The sequence below is a fragment of the Peromyscus maniculatus genome, chromosome 8 (genome assembly GCF_049852395.1).
Source record: "Peromyscus maniculatus bairdii isolate BWxNUB_F1_BW_parent chromosome 8, HU_Pman_BW_mat_3.1, whole genome shotgun sequence".
Classification (NCBI taxonomy): Eukaryota; Metazoa; Chordata; class Mammalia; order Rodentia; family Cricetidae; genus Peromyscus; species Peromyscus maniculatus.
In genome coordinates, this window is record NC_134859.1 from 1,905,158 (window position 1) to 1,926,013 (window position 20,856).

At 43.4% G+C, this 20,856-nt stretch overlaps 1 protein-coding gene across 2 annotated transcripts in view; it reads right to left on the reverse strand.

Annotated features, from left to right (window-relative positions):
- Mrtfb (myocardin related transcription factor B) overlaps positions 1-20,856 on the reverse strand; it is a 151,912-nt gene that overhangs the window by 50,841 nt on the left and 80,215 nt on the right. Inside the window, exon 1 of one of the 2 annotated variants that reach the window (XM_006983889.4) lies at positions 12,102-12,479. The exons of the other annotated variant lie outside the window; for it this stretch is intronic. Within the exon in view, the coding sequence (XP_006983951.2) occupies positions 12,102-12,222 (121 nt within the window). The 5' untranslated portion in view covers positions 12,223-12,479. Of the gene's footprint in view, positions 1-12,101; positions 12,480-20,856 lie in introns of those variants that run through there. 2 annotated transcript variants of the gene reach the window in all.

Genomic DNA, 20,856 nt, shown 5'->3' on the forward strand with positions numbered 1-20,856 from the left:
TCAGGCCTGAGTATTTGGTAGACTAGTTATAGACAGGAGTTGCTCAGGCTAGACCTTAGGAAGCTCGTATGTGAGATAAGGAAGCAGAAATGTCAGATGGCAGTTGGTTTTGTGGGTCCAGGCACAAGAGACTGGGAACAACGTGGTATTTGAAGCTACAGGCATTTGTTGAAGCAGAGACATAAACAGAAAGGAGTTCAGGGCTCGGCTGTCAAGAAAACCAACAGTTCAAAGTGCACTTGTGGGTCAGATTCAGAAAGAAGAGAGCATGGACATCAGAGGAAGGACGGAGTAGGGGTGTCGGGTGCTGCCACTTCCACACACACAGGAGCCACTTGGTGGAAGTTAGACTGGAGGGGGCAAAGGAGCAAGGGACAGACACCCAAGGACAGCCTCTGTGAGGGGTTACTGTACCACAGGAAGGCTGGATCTGCAGGAGGCTCCCAGCTCTGGTCTGGGAAAGTCACAGAGTTCTGGGGTGATAACTTGTATTTTCTCAGAGAGGTAGGAAAAAAGGTTCAGTGTTGAGAGTGAGAAGGATGACAGGAAGGTCAGCTTCGAGGTCAGTGAAGGAAGCATGAAGTACTTACTCATACACAATCGGAAAAGATGAAAGAGAAACAATGCCATCTATCACTTAAGTGCTCCAGATAATAAGGCAGCAGCTCTGGTGAGAAAGTTACTCACTGGCTCTGAACTATGCCATTTCTATCAGAAATAAAAAAAAAAAAAAAAAAAGACCAAAGGACACAAAATAAGAACATTTATTAGAGTCTTTTGAAAGTTCTGTATATGGCACCTTTATTAAAAACAAGTACACCCTTCTAATTCTATTCCTAAGTGAAACGCAAAGAGCTCAGGTATGCAGACACAAACATGTTCACAAACACACATGTTCACAGTAACTATACCCTCAACAGCTTGTTGCTCACAGCTATCTGGAGTCTATACTGGAAACGGAGTACTATTCAGTCCCAGAGAGGAATTATGTATTGACACAGACCAAATGAGGGTGAGCAGTGGAAGAGATCGCGCAGCGGTTAAGAGCACCTGCCGCTCTCACACAAGGCCTAAGTTTAGTTCCTAGCATGCATGCTGTGTGGGTCACACTCCCCCGTAATTCTAGCTCCTGGGGTCTGATACTCTCCTGGACTTTGCTGGTACCTGCACTCACATGTGAGTGTGAATTCTCATACACACACACACACACACACACACACACACACACACACACACAGAGAGAGAGAGAGAGAGACAGAGAGACAGAGAGACAGAGAGAGAGAGACTCTTAAAAATAAACCTGAGTGTGGATGAGCCTGGAGAACATGGTATGTGAAAGAAGACAGACACAAAATAGGACACATTATTTCACTTATAAGAAGTATCCAAAACAGGCGAATCTAGAAACAGTGTACAGACTGTTGGCTGCCAGGACTGGACCTGGGAGCAGCTGCTGATTGTGTTGGGTGTTCTTTTGAGGTGATGAAATTTCTTTGAGCCTACACTGTAGCAATCATTAAATGTACAAAATATTATTGAATTGATTCCTTTAAAATGGTTAATTTAATAATAAGTGAATTTCACCTTAACACATTTTTTTTTTCTTTTTTTGAGATAAGGTCTCACTATGTAGCTCTGGCTGTCCTGGAACTCACTCTGTAGACCAAGCTGGCCTCAAACTCACAGAGATCCGCCTGCCTCTGCCTCCCGAGTGCTGGGATTAAAGGCGTGCGACACTACCACCCGGCTTTCTTCAAGTAATTTTTAAAATGTAATGCAAAGAGAGGAAAACCAAACCAAACCAATCCACAAAACAGAAGCCAGCGGCAGTTCACCCTGGAAGCTGTGCTGCTGTTTGTGCTGCCTGAGAGCGACTGCAGAGGGCGCCCAAAGACCCAGGGCTCAGCCACGAGCACACACAGCATCTGCCCCAGGATTTTTATGACTCTTTCCTGATGAAAACAGGAGCAACAACATGACAGTAACTAAAATGCTGTGCAGATGAGGATCCAAAGAAAGCTTAGAGGGGTGGCCGGCACGTCATGCCTTCTTCTTCAGCGCTGCAGGGCAGGGCAGTGCCCTCTGCTGCATCCTTACAAGCACATGCTGGTGAGGGCGGAAGTCCCACAGTGCAGCATTTGCCTTCTAACAGCACTTAGCCCAACTGCAGCCAGCTGAAATGCTACTCCAGGCCCTGCTGGTTCCCTGCACTCTTCTGTGGTACCAGGGCAGGAAGACAATGTTTTCACTACGAAGGACTGGAAATTTACAGGAGCTTTGAGAACTCTCTGGTTGGCTGCTGCCTCTGTTGTCATGGAAACAGACTGCTAAAAATGGGGCATGTTCCTTTAAACTGAGCATACCTTCACACAGACTCCTCATCCCTTTTTGCAGAGTTGGAAGGAATGTCTGCTTATCCTGTATGACAATGTGATTGATATTCAGGTAGTGGTGGAAGGGCAGAGATCACACTAGCCATGGCAGAATTCCAGAAAGACATACACATTGTCTCACTTGGTGAAAAAGCAGTGGGAAAAAGCTCACAGCGGCATCTATGCATCCCAGCGCTCTAAGAAAGCACCAAAGGAGCAGACTTATCAATGCACTTGCCCAATGCAAGAAAGATCAGAAAGCTAGAATAACATTTGATTCCCCCCACCCCAATTTTTAACTTGAAGAACCATGAGGCTCTTCATGTGAAGATTTCTTATCTACATGGTTCCAAGGGAACAGAATGCTTATTTTTTTTTTTTTTTGCTTTGGAGATTATAAACAGTTAACACTTCCATGCTATATGAGAAGCACGGTGGAGGTGTGTCTTAAGGTGGGCTCCAGATAAACCTTCATTTACCTCTTAATCCCTCTGCAATGCCCAAGTGTGCAGCTGTCTATAAGATTTTAACTTAAACATCTAAGGTGCTCTAGACAACAACAAGAAACTAACAGGAAAACAGAAATATTGCTTCTATTCACTTCCCTGGACAGCAAGCTGCTGGCTCCAGGGAAGTAGCCTGACCAAGGCTCCTGACCTGGGCTTTTCTCATTTGGTGGGGTCAGGTGTGTGGTGAGGTAATCTAGTAGGATTAATGCCCTTATAAGAAAGATACCACAGAGCTGGCAGAGAGCCTTCTGTCTCATAGTATATAAACATACAAATGCATATGTTTACATATCTGTAGACTCATATCTATCCATGTTCGTATGTGTGTAATATAATCAAAGCATAAAGGCAACTGAACAATGTCACTATCTGTGTTATCCTAACAGCCCTGATGATCCAGGTGACACATTGAGTAGCTGTATGTGGCCTGAAGGGTCACCCAGCTGTCCTTTACACATCAGTCACCGTTCTGGTATTAAAATGGCAGGGTGTACACCAGGAGAAAGATTGCTGATTGGTATTTAGATTATAAGATAGACTGTCATCTGGCGGTGCTCTTCCATTAAAACAAATAAGTGCAATTTGAGCCAATGAACAAGGATGCTAGAATTTATCATGTCCACAAATCTCTAGATATGAAATGAATTCACGTTAACTAACAGGAAGGTTCATTACTCAGAAATGGTACACAGCTAGGAAACTGCCTGCCTGTGTTCTCTTGTGTCAACAGCCTAGAAAGCAGTCTGCTTGTGCCCCCAAGCTGAAAGGGAAGCAAAGTGGGGTTCCCAGTGCTGTGACACTATGGAGGACTTCCTGCACAGCAGGCGCTACTGGGAGCTGTCTGTCATCACCCATCTTCTTTCCCAGTAGCACCATGAGGTGGGTACAGATATTTGCTTTTTCAGAGAAATTAAGTACTTACTTAACATCATCATACATAAACTAGTAAGAGACAGAAGCAGAATTAAGGCAAGAAATTAAGCCATTTCCACAGGTAATTTTTCTTAAAAACATTTAGCTCATAAAAGAATGTTTACCAAAATACTATCACATTGAGCTTTTGCTACAGCACTAATCTCCCTCACCAATGCTGCTCACCACACTGACTGCATGCATGGGGAGTCTTGTGTCATCAGAAAGCTATATATGCCAACAAGAATTCATTGTGTTGCAGGTAGTGACTGTCTAGAGACAGGACCTTTAGGAGGTAATGTTGAATGGGGTCAGAAGGATTAGTGTCCTCATAAGAAAAGAAACTCCTCTCCCTCTGCACCACTTGACAAAACTGCAAGACAAGAGGAGAGCCCTCACCAGAAGTCCAGGCCTCTAGGCTTCCAGTCTCCAGAGGTGTGGGAAATGATGGCTGCTATGGAAGACACAAACTCTAAGCTGATCCTTCTTCACCCTTCAGCTCCTGCTCAAAACAAATATCCTCGGAAAGCCACCATTAGGAAATATTTGAAAACCCAAAGCTCTGAACATACCTATTCTTAAAGCTTTTCAACAAGACTGCTGTCATGTTACCATAGTGAGATGACAGGAGACACAGGTACAGCCTTCCATCTCCAGTCCCACACCTGCACTTTCACGTGATTCACAGAACCACAAAGGGGTGATTCTGATGGCCTTTTCTTTTTTCAGGTGAAGGGATCAGGGCAATCCCAGAAGCCCGTGCACACATCCCTGTTGACCTACCTCAGGAGATGGCACCTTGCTCTGGAACAGGCTTTGAAACACAGAGAATAAACTCAGCTCTTTCCCCCTGAGATCCTGGAGTCCAGAAGGGGTAGTATTTGTAGGAATAATGCTGATGGGCATGGACAACAATGACCCAAGGAAGTGTGAGGGTGGGCACAGGCAGGTCCCTGCAGCAGTGGCTGACATCTGCAGTGAACCTGGAGGCTGAGGGAGGGAGGCTATGCTGTGGTGGCTTAGGCCAGGGGCCAACACAGGCCTTCTGAGAGAACAGTGCTGGAGGGAGGAGAGGGAAGTCCTGGAGTCAGGGCAGGCCCTAGATACTATGGGATTGGGTTCTATTCCCCCACACAGCAGAATGCTACCAGAGGCACTAAGCAGTGTGCACAGCTGAGCAAGTCTGCACCTCACCATGATGGCTCTTGCGACTGTTGGAAGGGAAGGGAGGTCAACTCCACAGTTGCCTCCACCTGAGCAGATTCCTTGGAAGCCTGGGCCACAGTGCTGCAGTGCTGTGGGACAGAATGCATTTCTGAGGAAGGACTGACAGACTTGGTAAAAGATGAGGTCAGGGAAGGAATCTAGATCACTCTCATGGCCACTCTTGGCTGGAGCCACTGACTGAAGAGAAGTGATGTGCATTGAGATGGGAAAGCCTGGAGGAACATGTGTGGTATAAGAAATAAGATGCCCGGGGAGGACATCTGGAGGTAGGTGACCAACTGTATGCATCTGAAAAGGGGCTGGATCCCTGAGGCTGGACTACTGGCTCATTTGGACCAAAGTACATGTAGTTTTCTTCCGGTGTCTGTGTGTGTGTGTGTGTGTGTGTGTGTGTGTGTGTGTGTGTGTGTGTGTGTATTTACATGTGTTTGGACTTTTATAATGTCATTTTAGTTTCCCAATTTTTAGGCTATATAAACTTTTAGAACATCATGGCTTATGGAGGTTTACAACATCTACCACAGTCCTATATGGAAGGCACTTCTTTCTGCTAAATAACATGATTTTCAGCCGGACAGTGGTAACACATACCTTTTAATTCCAGCACTCAGGAGGCAGAGGCAGGTGGAACTCTTTGATTTGGAGGCCAGCCTGGTTTATAGAGTGAGTTCCAGGACAGCCAGGGCTACACAGAGAACCCTGTCTCAAAAACCAAAACCAAAAACAAGATTTTTAATAAAAATTAGACTGTAGTGGGTAGCCATTCCAGCTTTGATTTGGAAGTTCCAACCCCCATTGAGGCTTCGGTAACTGTCACGCCTACAAGGTGGGCCTGAGAGAGGACCCTGAAGACCTGAGATCTGGACGCACCGGCTCTCTTGTTCCTGGACCCTGGACGCTGGAGGTAGATCGAGCAGAGTTCTCCAGAGAACACCGTGGGACTGCGCTACACCTTTCCCAGACCCTGCAATCTATCCCTTCACTTATAAGTTACCCCACAAAATAAACCTGCTCATGTGGGGCAAATTCCAAAGGCCTGGGTGGCTCCCACCCTCAGCTTCCTCCCCAGCTGGCGGGCACTTGAAGCTGCAGCGTACTGCCTGCAGAGTTCCGTAAAACCAGGAAAAACCTATATGTTTCATTCCTGAAAAGGAGCTAATCAGTTCCGTGGCAAGTTTTAGCCTCCAGACCAGTGAGACTGCTGTGAGTGAGGCGTTCCCCTCCTCCTTGAGTGCTGGCTCCAACACAGCCAGCTCAGTCGGTAGAGCATGAGACTCTTAATCTCAGGGTCATGGGTTCGTGCCCCACGCTGGGCACCAGAAATTGGTGAAATTATTAAGGCCACTCCACATAGTTAAAAGGGAGGTTTACTTTATGGGGTAACTTACAAGTGAAGGGATAGGTAACAGGGTGTGGGAAAGGTGTAGCACAGTCCGGCGGTGTTCTCTGGAGAACTCTGCTCGTCGACCTCCAGCGTCCAGGGTCCAGGAACCAAGAGAGCTGGTGCATCCGGATTTCAGGTCTTCAGGGTCCTCTCTCGGCCCCGCCTTGAAGCCTCAATGGGGGTTGGGACTTCCAGGTCAAAGCTGGAATGGCTACCCACTACATTAGACTGTATAATTTCATCTCAAAAGTAGCATATACCCATTTAAAAATAGTGAATCATGTCTGGGAAAGAGATTTTTTCTTCATTCATATGTTAAGTCACTTGAATATGAAACCATATTTTTTAAGCTTATGTATTAAACATGAATTTAATGATAGTTCACACGTATTGTACTTTCAATTAGTAGAGTGGAGACAGAAAACAAAGAAGTAAAAATTCCCAGAGAAATCAAAACAGATATTTTAAAATTTATGTCCTTTAGCTACACAATGGGCTCTGTAGCATATTCTAGTGACTAAACATATCCATCTTGTCTAAGCTGGCCATTTATTTGTCTCTTTCACCAGGGCTCAAGAGCATTAGAAATCCATAGTGTATTCTGGCTATCTACAGTAAAGACTATCAGATGAACTGATCAGAAGAGGGCCAGCAATAGAAAGTGATTCTTTCTGTAACAGGATTGAACATAGGATCATGCCATGCCTTGGTGAACAGTGTTTGCCCTCACACACCCCTGCAGTGCCTTCCAGACACTGGGCTGATTGAGTCTGAATGTATAATTCATATGTGAAGGTAACAGTTCAAAACATACATGGTTTAAGGTGGGGTGGGTGGGTAATACTCTTTGAATATCTGCTGCAGTGCTGGGGATACAGCTCAGTCCTCGAATGCTTGTTTAGCATGGACAGGCCCTATGTTCAGTTCCCATACTGCACAAAAAGAGGAGTAAATGTCTGCTGTGTAATAACATTTCTGTGAGATGCAGGACTTGGGGTCAAGTACAAAACAGGATAGATGACTGTGTCTCCAAGAACCATTTTGGCCTAATCATGATGTCAGAACAGATGTTCAACGCAGTGGTCTCTGGTGAAATGCCAATGACTCCAATAAGTTCCTGGGACTATGCAGGAGATGATCAAGTATTTTCAGCTATAAAAATGACTTTTTTTTTTTTTTTTTTTTTTTTTTTTTTTTTGAGACAAAGCCTCACTGAGTCCAGGCTTGTGGATCCTCCTGCTTCAGCTACCTGAGTACTAGGATTTTAGGACTGGGCACCATGCCCAGTGTGAATGACTTTCTTTAGAAGAGAGTACAGGAACTACATGTTAAGAGACTTTGGCCTGTAAAGCTGAAGAACAGGAGCCCTGGGGAATGCTGTCTTGGTAGACTTTGCTGTGACTGTGCCCCATGACAGCGTTTTTGAAAATTTTTATTTAATTAACTCCTTGCCCCCTTTTTGAGAAGGTAGTGTTACCATGCTGTCCAGGTTGGTCTTGAAACTTTGGACTCCTATGATCCTTCTGCCTCAGCCTTGGAGCAGCTGGGAATGCAAGTATGAACTACTGAATTGGCTGACAGATAAACACAGGTAGAATTTCATATGAGTTCATTTATGCCACATAAAAGCTGTGTGTTTTGGCAATGCTAGTTATTTTGATTATTCTTTCTCTGGATTGGATTCCCTAGAATATCTCAGACAAATAGTCTTTCTTTCCTTAAACAAATCTAATGTTCCAGTACAGCATCGCCTGCTCCCTCAGCAAACTGCCACAGACTCACACTTCACCTAGCAGTTCCCTCAGGTTTGAAACTCCTCCTCACCCCCAGTACCAAAGGCTGAGTCCAGTGAAAGGGCCTAGACACTCGGTCACTGTCAGAGGACAGCTGCCTTAGGATATGCCAGCTCCTTGCTGGGCCTGCCGAGTGAGATGCAGAGGGTCGTGAAGGCATTTTCAGCCAAATACACAATCCAGCTTTCTTTCTTGGGTACTTAATTTTCAATAACAGTGAGTTCTTCATCTCAAATTCTACTTTTTCCTGTTTACTATAAGTACTACCACTTTGCCTTGGATGAATACACTCTCTCATTCATGTCAAGGGCCACTCATTATAAGACTGATCTGGATTAAAGAACCCCATTCCTGGAAATTCATAGGAACAATTCTTCTGTTGTCATGATGTAGAACTCTGTTAAATTTAAGCTCATGTTTTCTGAGCATAATTAGAAAATGCTCAAGGCCCTTGTGGATGAGGTAGAAGGTGAGATTCTTCATAGCTGCTCTCACAGAGGGAACTGGTGTAAAGAGTGCTCTACTTTAACTCTGTTCAGGGAATTCATGATGATTGCTGCTCCTCAGAGCAGAAAGGAGCAGAATTCTCCAACCATACATACTGACTAGGAGTTACCAAAACGTTTCCACAATGCTAACCATTATCAGAGTGTGGTGGTATCTTCTGCTGTCCAACTGATTCCCTGCTATCTACAGCCAACTACCAATGGGTAACTTCTTCCTTTGGGTGGGGGTGTGACTCACTTATTAAACATGTGCAGGACCCTGGATGAGATGGATGTAGAGCTTCAACTGTTCTACACATTACTAAACTTTTGTATCGCAAAAATTCTATAAAGTTGTATGTGCATGTGTGTGTGTGTGTGTGTGTGTGTGTGTGTGTGTGTATGATGGCATGAGTACAGAGGTTAAAAGACAGCTTGTAGGAGTCAGTTCTCTTCCACCACATGGGTCCCAGGAATTGAACCCATGTGGTCAGTCTTAGTGGCAAGCACCTTCACCCACTGAGCCTTAAACCTTTGATTATTTGCTGACAAAATCTGAACCCCAACCCCAGTAGCCCTGTATTAATTTTAGCCAATTAGCACTTGTCAACAGCTTTGGGACTGGAAAAAACTTCAATACAAGCAAGCAAGAAAGTGGTCACCTGAGAGGCAGACAACATGTCAGCAGCACCTGAGGGACCAGGCTGGTGGCTGCCACTAGAATCAGATGGACTACTATTCATTGCCTAGAAACTTAGGATTTTATGATACAGGTGTTTAAAAAATTCTATGGGTTGGTCTTCAAAGAAACAAATGCAACTTTCTGAACAATGAGTAGAAAAATCCAACAGTGTTGATGCAAATATCATAAATAAATTAGTAAGTGCCTCTTAACACATGAAGATAAACTATTAGGCATTATTAAAAGTCATTTATGAAGATAAACCATTAGGCATTATTAATAGTCGTTTATAGATTTACCTCTTTTGCCAAAACAGCACTGGATCCACTTAGTCCTGAAGGCATTTTCAGTAAGTCAATCTAAGGCATCTGAGTAACTCTTGCTCACAAAACACTGCTGCTGATGTATAAGAGGACACCACTTGGCTCCCAGGTTATAGTCAGTCAATACACTGCACTCACCTTATATTGCACCTGAAGCTGAATTTCATACTGGGGCATACTGAATTTCAGGGTTCAGTTTTTCATAGGAACAAGTTATTTTCATATGACCCAAATCAAGGAATTAAAAAAAAAAATCATTGTTCTTTTCTGACTAAATCCAGGTCTGAGGAAGTAGCCCGCCCTTCATTTGGCTGTATTATTTTACTCTCATCGCCTATTACTGAAAAATGAGTGGAAAAACATGATCCGTTAAGTAAACATGTCAAAACCGAATTCCATGCAATTCCAGTGAGATGTGAATTTCACTCTCAGTGCTTTCTGTGGAATCTCTTGAAACACGAGGTCCTCTCCCCCACCTCTTTATGAATTTACATGTATGAACAAACAGGCCATTTCTTTATGAATTTACATGTATGAACAAACAGGCCATTCCTTTATGAGGAAAAGGTATGTTGGCTCTTCAACTTGAACTTCTGCGTCGAGGCACACAATAATGCAGGGTTTACAAGTGGGTCAGGAGCAAATGTGAAACTGATGCTGTGTCCGGCCTCCCATGCACACAGAAGACATGGATCCCTTTCCTCTTCATGGTGCAAGTGAGGGAATTATAGGGCAGAGCAGTGAACACATCCAGGGTCACAAAAGTAGTGCTGCATTTGGGCTTGGACCTAGACACCTGTCACTCACAGCCCATTGTTGCTCTTTTAATACTGCACTGTTTACTGCATTGCATAACCTCCAGGATTGCCAAGGAGATTTTAATTATGTAATCAATCAGCTCACCATCCTTCTATCATGTACACATGTATGTAGGTATCTATGTATGTATGTATGGTTGGTATTGGGAATTGAAGCTGGAACTTACATGTGTTAGGCACATGCTCCATACCTGTAGTCCTTGTCTTCCTATTTTTGACCCTTGCTTACTAAGTCCTTTAAATCAGTCAGTGGTTCTGACATCTTTTTATTTCTACTTCACTTAACTTGCCTGATCTTACAAGCACACCAAGTTTTTTTAAATATATGACATTAAAAGGAGCTGACATTTAAACGTCCTGATTTAAATGATCCAAAGCAAATTCTTAAACTTGTTTACCAATGCATGATTTAAAAACTTTAACCCCACCCCCACCCCTCTCCACGAGTTTCCATGTATCCTAAAAACTCACTTGGCACTGATTTTTAACAATCTGCAGTAGCACATGTTGTACATGAGCAGAGTGCACGTATGGTTCGGTTCTCAGCAGCAGTTCCTTATATTTCACTGTGTGCTATCTGTTGTGACCTAGGTGTTTTTCTACCCGTTCCCAAAGGCAGTTCAATTCCAGCAAGTCCAAGAATTGTTTCTTATCATCTTTTGCAATCTATACATTCCATCATCACATTTCCACACTCTTGACTACCGAGAGAAAAAGGATGGAAGCAGCCCCCAGTATGCGGTCTCTCACAGGCTGGCTCTCCGGAGGAGGAACAGGAACTGGAGACGACAGGAGGGGTCTGCAGACAGAACTGAGAGCAGAGAAGGAAAAGCCTCCCAGAGGACCAGAAAACCAGTTTTAAAATTGGGATCAGTGGCACTCAGGTCTCAAATGGAGGAATCCTGTTCTTCCTCAGCCACAGCCTGCTCTCAGCCGGAACAGAGAAGAGCGCTGTGCGAACAGGAGCAGCACTTCCCAGATCCCTGGCCATCTTCTTAATCAGTGCAGTGCTCGCTCACAAGTGTAACCAACAGCAAGCATGCAAAAGCTCATTTGCTTGCTTAAAAAAAAATAAAATTGAACTATGCAAAGTGCTTTTTAAAACAAAAATGCTTACAATGCACACACAGTTGACCCATCATTTCAGGACTCAAGTAAGAAAGAGCCAGCTACCTTCCTGCTGCTAAACAACAAAAAGTCAACATGTTAATTGGTAATAATTAGTTTTCCTGGAATTAGGTGATTGTAAACACAAATGAAGCAATGTTCTGATTAATAATAAAAAGGAAATTGCCTCTCCCCCCCCCAAAAAAAATCATAGGATACGGGTCGGGGGAGGGGAGGGGAGAAAACCCCCAAATTGGGGAAAATGCACAAACAAATCTGTACAAATTTAACTTAAACAAGCACCAGCTTCCTGAGTGCCCGTATTAGTACCAATTATTGCAAACCACTCATGTCGTTTCCTGTCACCACACAGAACTTTGACAGTGTAAGGGTCACAGTGAACAGAAAGCAGACAGACATGCCGGGTGGCCAGCAAGGTGACAGGAACAGGAACATGGCCATCCTGCCCCTGTCCAGAGACAGACTAACCTTCCTTGAGACTTTTCTGGTTGCTCCCCTCAAGGCATTCCTTTTCTTTGAAAGGCTCGAAATCCTCAGCAGTTAAAATCTCTGGGAAGCCCTGTTGCTGCTTCTTGGAGCTATCGATCATGGTGAGAGGCTTCCGGAGACAGGCAGCATCCAGCGGGAGAGAAGCTCGATTTGCAGGACAGCAGAAAACACAGAATCCTCTGATCCTGCTCCCTCCTCACAGCACACTAACCACAGGGCAATCACGTCTCTAAGTGGCAGAAGGCAGCCATTCTCTTGGAGTCCCCAGCTTGACCTGCAGACACACTCCAGCGGGTGGGAGCCCTTAACTCTCTTCCACATTGGGAGGAGACAGAGCCTTCGAGGCACGACTCTTAAGATCCCACCCCCTTTCCCAGCCATCCCCCTTCCCTTTGCCATTCCAGCTTCCCCCGCACTGGCTGCTCGATCTGCAGCTAGATGGTCCCAATCATCTGACGAGTACTGAGTCAAGCAGTTAAAAATAAAATCTCTAGCTGTTAAAAAGAAACCTCTGCTGATAACAGGAAGATGAAATGCTGTCTGCAGTCTCTTCTAGGCTCTCTATAAGCAAAGCCTTGGGCTGTGGAATACTTTAAATCGGCCAGACAAGCACATGTATTGCTCGTAAAATTCTCCAGCTACACAAACGACAGAAAAGGAAGCGGTTTTATTTCAGCAGAGATATCACACTGAATAAACACGTTACCAGCACATCTGGGTGGAAAGTGTCCCTTCACTCCCATATTCCTTTGTTGGAGCTGTTTGCTGTACAGGGCTATCCCTGGCAGAGCCAAGACTTGGTAGTCAGGAATGCACTGCAAAAGCAGTTGCTTCCCTGGCCATTCAGAACCCAGCAGTTTGCCTTTGTGCCACTAGTCGGCTGAAATCACCATTTTTTTTTTTTTTTTAAAGGAGAATGGTCCTCCCAAGTACAAAGCAATACCACCAACATCGTATGCATACTTCCTAACAGATTCAATCAGTATGACCTGGAGTTTCATTTCACAACAGGAACACCTTTCCTGCAAGGCACAGGCTGCTGCTCACGCAAGCAAGGGGCACTCTGACAGGAAATGTCTACGACGGAAATTCCAGGCAACGCGGAACAAGTCTGTTTCCATATACACTAAATACATGCTGGCAGACACAATACTCCCATTTTAAGGGTTCAAACTATATGCCTTTGCATAGAGCTCCCATAATGACCATCAAATGAAGGACAGTGGCCCAGGAGCTGTAGTCCATGTAGTCTTGTTGCCTGAGTTTTTAACTTGGGCACAAACCAAGGTAAGGGACTAAACTGGAAGAAACCATGAGAAAATGGCTTGACAACACGGTCCCTGCTGACGAGGCACCACTAATGGAAGATGAATAAAAAAGCCTCTAAAGGAAGCACATTTCTCTTTAAGAGAAAATGCAGATATATTTTAGTTACACACACAGCATGGCCCTTTGTGGACTAAAGCAAGGTTTACATTTTGCGTCCAGAACAAGCACATCTTCTGATGACACACTTGGGTCTGGATGAAGTGTCCTGTCCTTTGCCTCTGGTTCCGAGGCTAGCGTGCACTCAGCACGCTGTCCTACAAAGATTGCCATCTACCCTCTTCCCCCATCTCTGGAAAACAGGATTACAACACATGACATGCTTCTTGTCAACTTCCCTCTGAAGCCACAGGAGCTGCCCAGGGAGTCTAAACCTCAGAGCGCACGGAGGCGTCTATCACACTGCTCATACGCCCTCAAGCAAACCTTCTGCCACTGTCCCTTCTCTGGGCCCATTCTCCAGATAAAACATTCCTGTCCTTCCAAATGTGTAACAGGGAGTCACTGCTGTTTAGCTGGGGACTTCATCTGGTGCTCTGCACGTACGACTTCATGCTATCCCAGCAGTCCTGCTGACCTCTATCGTGACTGGAACATCACAGACACTGACGAATCAAGCCCAGGGTCATAAGCAGGCTTGAAATTGAACCAAAGCTGCAGCTCTCCAAAGCCAAAGGTCTTTTTTTTTTTTTTTTACCGCACTGCACTGCCTGCTTTCCTTAGAACAGTCCTCAGTTCCAGGCTTTAGCTAGCGACAGCTTTAAGAGCAGAAGTCATCCTCTCTCTGCTCTTGATGAGAGATCACAATGTGATGATTTATAAGAGCATTTTAACTTTTTATGAAGCAGCAACACTTTATTTAGTGCCTACTATGTGCTGAGTCTAAGTAATTCATTTATTTATTTATCAATCAGACTGTTGGTAGACTTGTGAGTTCACCATTACCAACCCAATTTACAGATAGGAAAACTGAGGCCTAAGGAAAATCAAACATTTTGTTAGAGATAGCATATCTCACAAGTGGAGGCCAAGATTCCCACATAATAAGCTTGGCTCTGGGGCTTACATTTTTATAGTACTTTGCAAAAAGAACAGTGAAAACAACAGCCGGGCATGTATTTTCCTAGGGCGATGCTCAAATGTTTTCAGTCTGTAGGTTAAAAAATATGAGTTATGTTAAAGTCTTAGCTGTATAGTTTTGAAAGGAAATAATTTCTCTAGTAATGGATATATCTAAAAAAAATTGTTTTGCTATTTCTCAAAACATTTGAAATAGTTTCAAATTCACAGAACATTTTCCCCAAACTCTCTCTGACAATTTCCGATACAGTATCTCTTTAAGAACGCTGGTGTGCATGCTCCTATACACAGATCACCTTTCCCAGACCACAGCATAGGGATCGGTACTGAGATCAAGGCTGTAAGCCACCACCATCAATCCACAATCCACCCAAGTTCCAAACTGTCCAAACAGCAAAAGGATCCAAAGCAGTGTCCCATGTGACTCAGCAGTTAAATCTTTTCATGTGCCTTCAATCTAAAACAGTTTCTCAGTCTTTCTTGACTTTTCTTTCCCTGAATTTTAAGGACTGCAGGCTACTTCCAGAAGAACCCGCAGTTTGGGTTTGGGGACTGTATCCTTGAGGTAAGACTGGGGTGACATAGTTTGGCAGGAAGATGATCATTCTATCTATAGTTACAACTTATGTCTTGAATATTAATTGTAAATTAAAAACTACTGTTAAGTTCAAAGTGCATTAAGCAATACTCCAACCTGCAGAGCATCACAGTGGCACAGTGCTATGGCAGCATATCCATCATCTCCTGGTAATCCTGGCACTAACTGCGAGTGGCGGTGCCTGGCTGCTACCTAACTTTGCACAAGAGAACTGGACTGCATATCTCAGGAAAAGATAAAAATTCAAAGCATGCTTTCTATTTTATATGTGTTGCTTTTACACTCCTGTACAGCTGGAAACTCATAAGCAGAATCATAAATTGGGGACCGTCTATATTAGAGGTATATCGAACTGTAAGAAAATGAATAGCCAGCATATATTACCAATTTATAGTACAGTCTCATAACTTCCTGCTTTGTTCAAGTGGTTGCACCTATGACTGTCATTTCTTTGGTGAAGACTGTCTCTATGTGACCACGACTCCTAGTTTGGTGTTCTCCTCTAATCATACATTTCAGGTCCACCTTCTCCTGCCCTATTCAGGAACTGAATGCTTGCTGTGGTCACTCTTCCAGGCCTTCTCTGTGCACAGAGCTAGGATGTGCTATTATGTGTTTGCATTTAACACATACAAACATTTACATCTCTCTGTATTAAGAGATATCAAATACATCTATATTCAGATAGATACATCTGTGTTTATTTATAAATATCAAAGAACACAAATGTACCTACCACTTCTAACTTCCAGCCCAACACCTAAGGTTCACGCTCATTTTCTCATCTCTTTTCCCAAGAGTGAAAAGTGCCCTCCAGGGTCTCTACAACCCATTGCTGCCCACAGCCAGTGCTGTAGCCTTGCCCTGCACAGGAGATATCTCATCCTGACCCACCACACTCAGTGTCTCAGGGCAGCTGCCTTGCTGGGACCTCACACCAATCTTTGGGTTGAACAGAGAGGAGAGTGAGCCTTGCCATGACATTAGCAGAAGAAGTCCACAGTGTCACAGGACTTCCTGCCACATGTCCTGCACACCTTCATTGTCACTTGTTTCTATTGTCATGAGTGACATCTAACTTCAAATGATATACTGTGTGATTAAAGTCACTTCTACTTAAGATAAACTCCCCTTGCCGGTGTTTGTGTGTATGTATGTTTTAACCATAAATTGGCTGCCATAAATCAAGCCCATGTCCCCAGCACCAAGCACAGATATTTAATAAGCATGAGAAAAACTGTGTGGCTTAGAGTAGCAGTGCTTCAAGAAAGGCTTCAGGGATCAAATACAACAAACATGGCCCAAGGGACCCGCACACAAACCTGGCAGAGGCAAGAGAGGCCCACAACACTGCTGATGAAAGATTCTTGCTGGGGTGAGGCCAAACCCAGAAAGAACAGGGAATATTATTATTATTATTTTTTTTGGATATATAAGTCATTTTATTTTAGATACTTTACACATTGTCGCATTCTGTATATACAGCTACTTTATGACTCATGATTTCCCCATTTTTTCTAAAAATATTATTTAAATATTGAGGTTTTTTTTATTTTTTAAATTACACTCATGACATTCATTAATTACACTTATGATATAAATCACATTTGTGGTATTCATAGATTACATTTGCACTATTCATTCAAATATATATATATATATATATATATATAAATTTTAAATGCCGAATGTCATTTATTGAAGGAGGGAGGAGGTCATAAATACAGGCTTACAGCACAATGGGGAACCCCAGAGGGCAGAAGTTTGCTGATGTTTTACAATCTTGCATCTAAGCTGTTAATGCCCATTATTCAGGATACACAGACAAGGAACTTCCCTTAAGCATTCAGGAGGGTGGAACCTGGCAGGGAATTAGCATAGGGAGGACATCAAGGTCAAGGTCCGAAAGCAAGGCAACAGTTACCCAAAACGGGGGCCAGGACCCTATAGGTGCCCCTTTTATTAAAAAATGAGCTTCTGACTTGGGTTGTGTGGGACGTCAGCAGGTCACCTTACCCGTCATGGAGATGCCTGCCCAGGCCACACAGGTGCTCTGTCTTAGGTTGGTGAGTGCCCCCCAGGCACTACCCATCTCTGAATACTCATTATCATACAGGCTCAATCGTGTGTGAACTGCAGAGTTAACTGCTGCCAAAGATCTCAAAGTGGCACTGGGCTTGCAATCTGTGTGTTCGACACAGAAAAGACCCACAGAGGTCCTATCCATCCCATAGCCAGCAGGCTAAAGGCAGCTGAGCCATTCAGGGAATATTCTTAACGGGGCCTGTTCCACTGATGCAAGTCCTCTAAAAGCAGCAACACAAAGAGGCTGATGGGATTCTGACTTGGAGATGGAGAGAACATGGCTTTCTTGTCAATTCCACAGTGTGCTGCTCTGCCACAGAACTTCAGCTGCTGCTCTCTGGAGAAAGGTGAACTGGCAGCTTCCTGCACACTGGCTGGATACATGCATTGAAGAAACATTCAGTGGAGGATACACTTTGAGTTTTCTTCTAAGGGCACAAAGTTTCTACAACAGTTCTTATTCTGCGTCCTTATTTCCTTCCTTTTTAACACTACAAACACTACTCTGAAATATGAAACCATTAGGTCTTTACTAAATAGACAGGGTGACTTCCAATGGTGAGTTTAAAATGTTTTTTTTTAAAGGAAACTAAAATTAAATAGTGCTATCGCTGAAATATGATCTTAAAAGGTCTCTATGTCTATCATTTAAACAATACATTTTGTCAAGGATGGTGGTGCATTCCTGTAATCCCAGCACTTGGAAAACTCAAGCAGGAGGATGGCAGTGAGTTTCAGTCCAATTGGTCTATAGAGTGAGACCTATTCTAAAAACCAAGTAAACACAAAAGATCCTCTGTTCCGAGTGGTGGAGCAGGGTGAAGAATAGCACACAGCCAAGGATTCCCCCACAATTCATTCTCAGGCCCATCTCTCTCATTACAGGGGCTTTGCTCCATGGCAACACTGACTCCATGTGAATGTCTAATGCCATCTTATGTCTTCCTTCAAGTCATAGTATGGGTAGTCAAGAGATGATAGAACACTCACTAATGCTGAAAGAAGTCATTCAAAACCTTTCCTTGTTTCTAAGCTTTAGTCACATAAACACAGACGACTGGCTGGAAGATTCATAACCAAGAGCTCTCCTTAGATTTTCTTCCAGCCAGTTCTTTGAGTTCTCAGAAGACATCCACAGCCACAAGCAGATGGGAGAATAAAATAATAGTCTTGAAACATCAGAGAAGATGTAAGGGATGACACGAAGGTGAAGTGAACCAAATCCTAGCAAAGATGGAGTGGTTAGTTATAACATTATAATCAGTGATGCTGAGTGGCTGCTGGACAGTGGAGTTACATCCCAATGCCCCATCACAGTATTTCTTTCCTAGTCATGTTTCATGAATATGTAATATCACAAGGTTATATAACATGAAAACAAACATGCACCTTGGACATACATGTAAAGTGTGGTATTTTGCACTCAGACCTCATGTATTTATTTTCACCCTCAGAGAAGTCTTTTAAAAAAATCTATTTTATTTTTAATTGTGTGTATGTATGCACACATGTATGTACGGGTACCCAAAGAGGTCAGAAGAGGACACTGGAACCCCTGGGTCTGGAGTTACAGACTGAGTGCTTGTTGCTGAACCTGGTGGGTCTTCTGCAAGGCAGCCAGTGCTCTTAACCAATGAGTCATTGCTCCAGCCCCTTCATAAAATAAATAAATAAATAAAAAGTTTAATTGTGTTTTCATTTCTCAAACCTAGAAAAAACTCTGTAGTGACCTGGACAGTTACTTTGTAACCAAGTAGGGGCAGCTAGTAAAGAAAATGTAACGACAGTCACATCAATAGAAAGCAAAGTGACAGTTTCATCTGAGCTGGCCCAGAAGGAAGCTTCAAGGCAGGTGAGTTAGTTGTCCTCACTCATGCTGTGGGTTTAGAATCAGCACCAAGGAGCTTCTGCTTTGTATCCACGTAAGTACCACTAAACACAAGTTTATCCGTCATGCATCCTGATATTCTCATGAGTTCCAGACCAGTCCAGACTACACAGTGTGACTCTCTCAAAAAATCCAATGAAAACAAAGAGCAACAGCAAAAACATATCAGGTATCAACAACAGAAAAAAAGAAGGAAATTCCTACTAATTAAGAAATGTAGGAAGCTCTTGACTACACAGAAGTTGGAAAGAACAGTCAGTCAGTCCTCATATACAGACAAGATGACAGAGAATCATAAAGATCTCTAAGACAGTCTGCACATTTAGTATGATCCCAATAAAAATACCCAGTAGCTGTTCAATAAAAGCAGACAAGCTGACAGTTACACTTACATGGAAAAAATAAAAACACCCTAAGAGAGGCAGGAAAACATACAAAAATAAAAGTCATGTAGTGGAGAGGGGGGCAAAACCAACTCTGGATTTGGAGAGCGCTTGGCTCTTGAAAGGCCCTGGTTCTGTTCCTAGCACCTACACTGCATGGCTGACAGCTAGCTCTAACTCCAGCTCCAGGGGAATCCAATGCCTCTGGCCCTCATGGACAACTGCATTCAAGTTATCAAGTGTGCACGGGTGTGTACACACACACACACACACACATACACACACACACACACACACACACACACACACACACACACACACACACAGAGTTAAACATACATCTTAAAAACAAAGAAAAGGACAACAACAACAAACCCCTGAGAGGCTCATGGATCTAAAACAAACAAACAAAAAATTCAAACTCTCTGGGTACGGTGAGTGAGGATCAGGGTTTTTCTAGGTTCTAGCCATTAGAAAAGGTTTTCAAAGTTTGACCCAAGATGCAAATGTAATAGATGACTGACAGATTTTGGCCACATTAAAACAAAGTCCCAAAGTACGCCAAAAAGGAATATTCATAATGCTTCAAAAACAAAGAAGTTCAAAACCCTGCCAGAGAAATGACCAGATCATTTGTCCCCACACATTAAGTATTTGGAAGTAATTGTTAAAAGCAGAAAAAGATGTTCAGCTTTACTCATTAGCTTACTTACACAATTAGAGAAACTTAAAGTCACAGCAAAATATCAAATTGCAGCTGTTCAACATACTTGGTTGCATAACCTATGGGAACTCATTTTTCCTTTTTCTGTTGGCTGGAATGTGAGCTAATGTCCATCAGGAAGGACATGGGCCAGCCACATGTAAAAATCAAAATAGATGAATGAGAAGAGCCCACCACACTGCAGAGAGGGCAGAGTCAGACACACCCTGTCCATGCAAGACTGCAATGCTATGTACTGGATAAAAATAAAAGGACACAGAAAAAGACTCACTCACTTAGCAGATATTTAAAAACTAGTTTTACTAGAATATAAATTATAAACCACAAAGTTTATGTGTATAAAATGCTGCTTTATTTTTCACAGTGGTATGGACTAGCAATACTGAATCTACTTTATGGTATTCTAAAATTAAACAATAGAAGAAGAGACAATGGTTGGCTATGTTGATCAGTATTTGTCCCCTTGATACCGTCTAAAAGAGCCTGGAGTGACTGAACTTCAACAGTGCCTCCATCAGACTGGCCTGTGGACAACTCTGTGAGCATTTCCTTGATTACTGACTGGTGTGGGAAGTAGACCCCTAGGCGAACACAGGCTGTATAAGGAAGCGGACTGAGCAAACTGTGGAGAGCAAATCAGGTTTTCATGA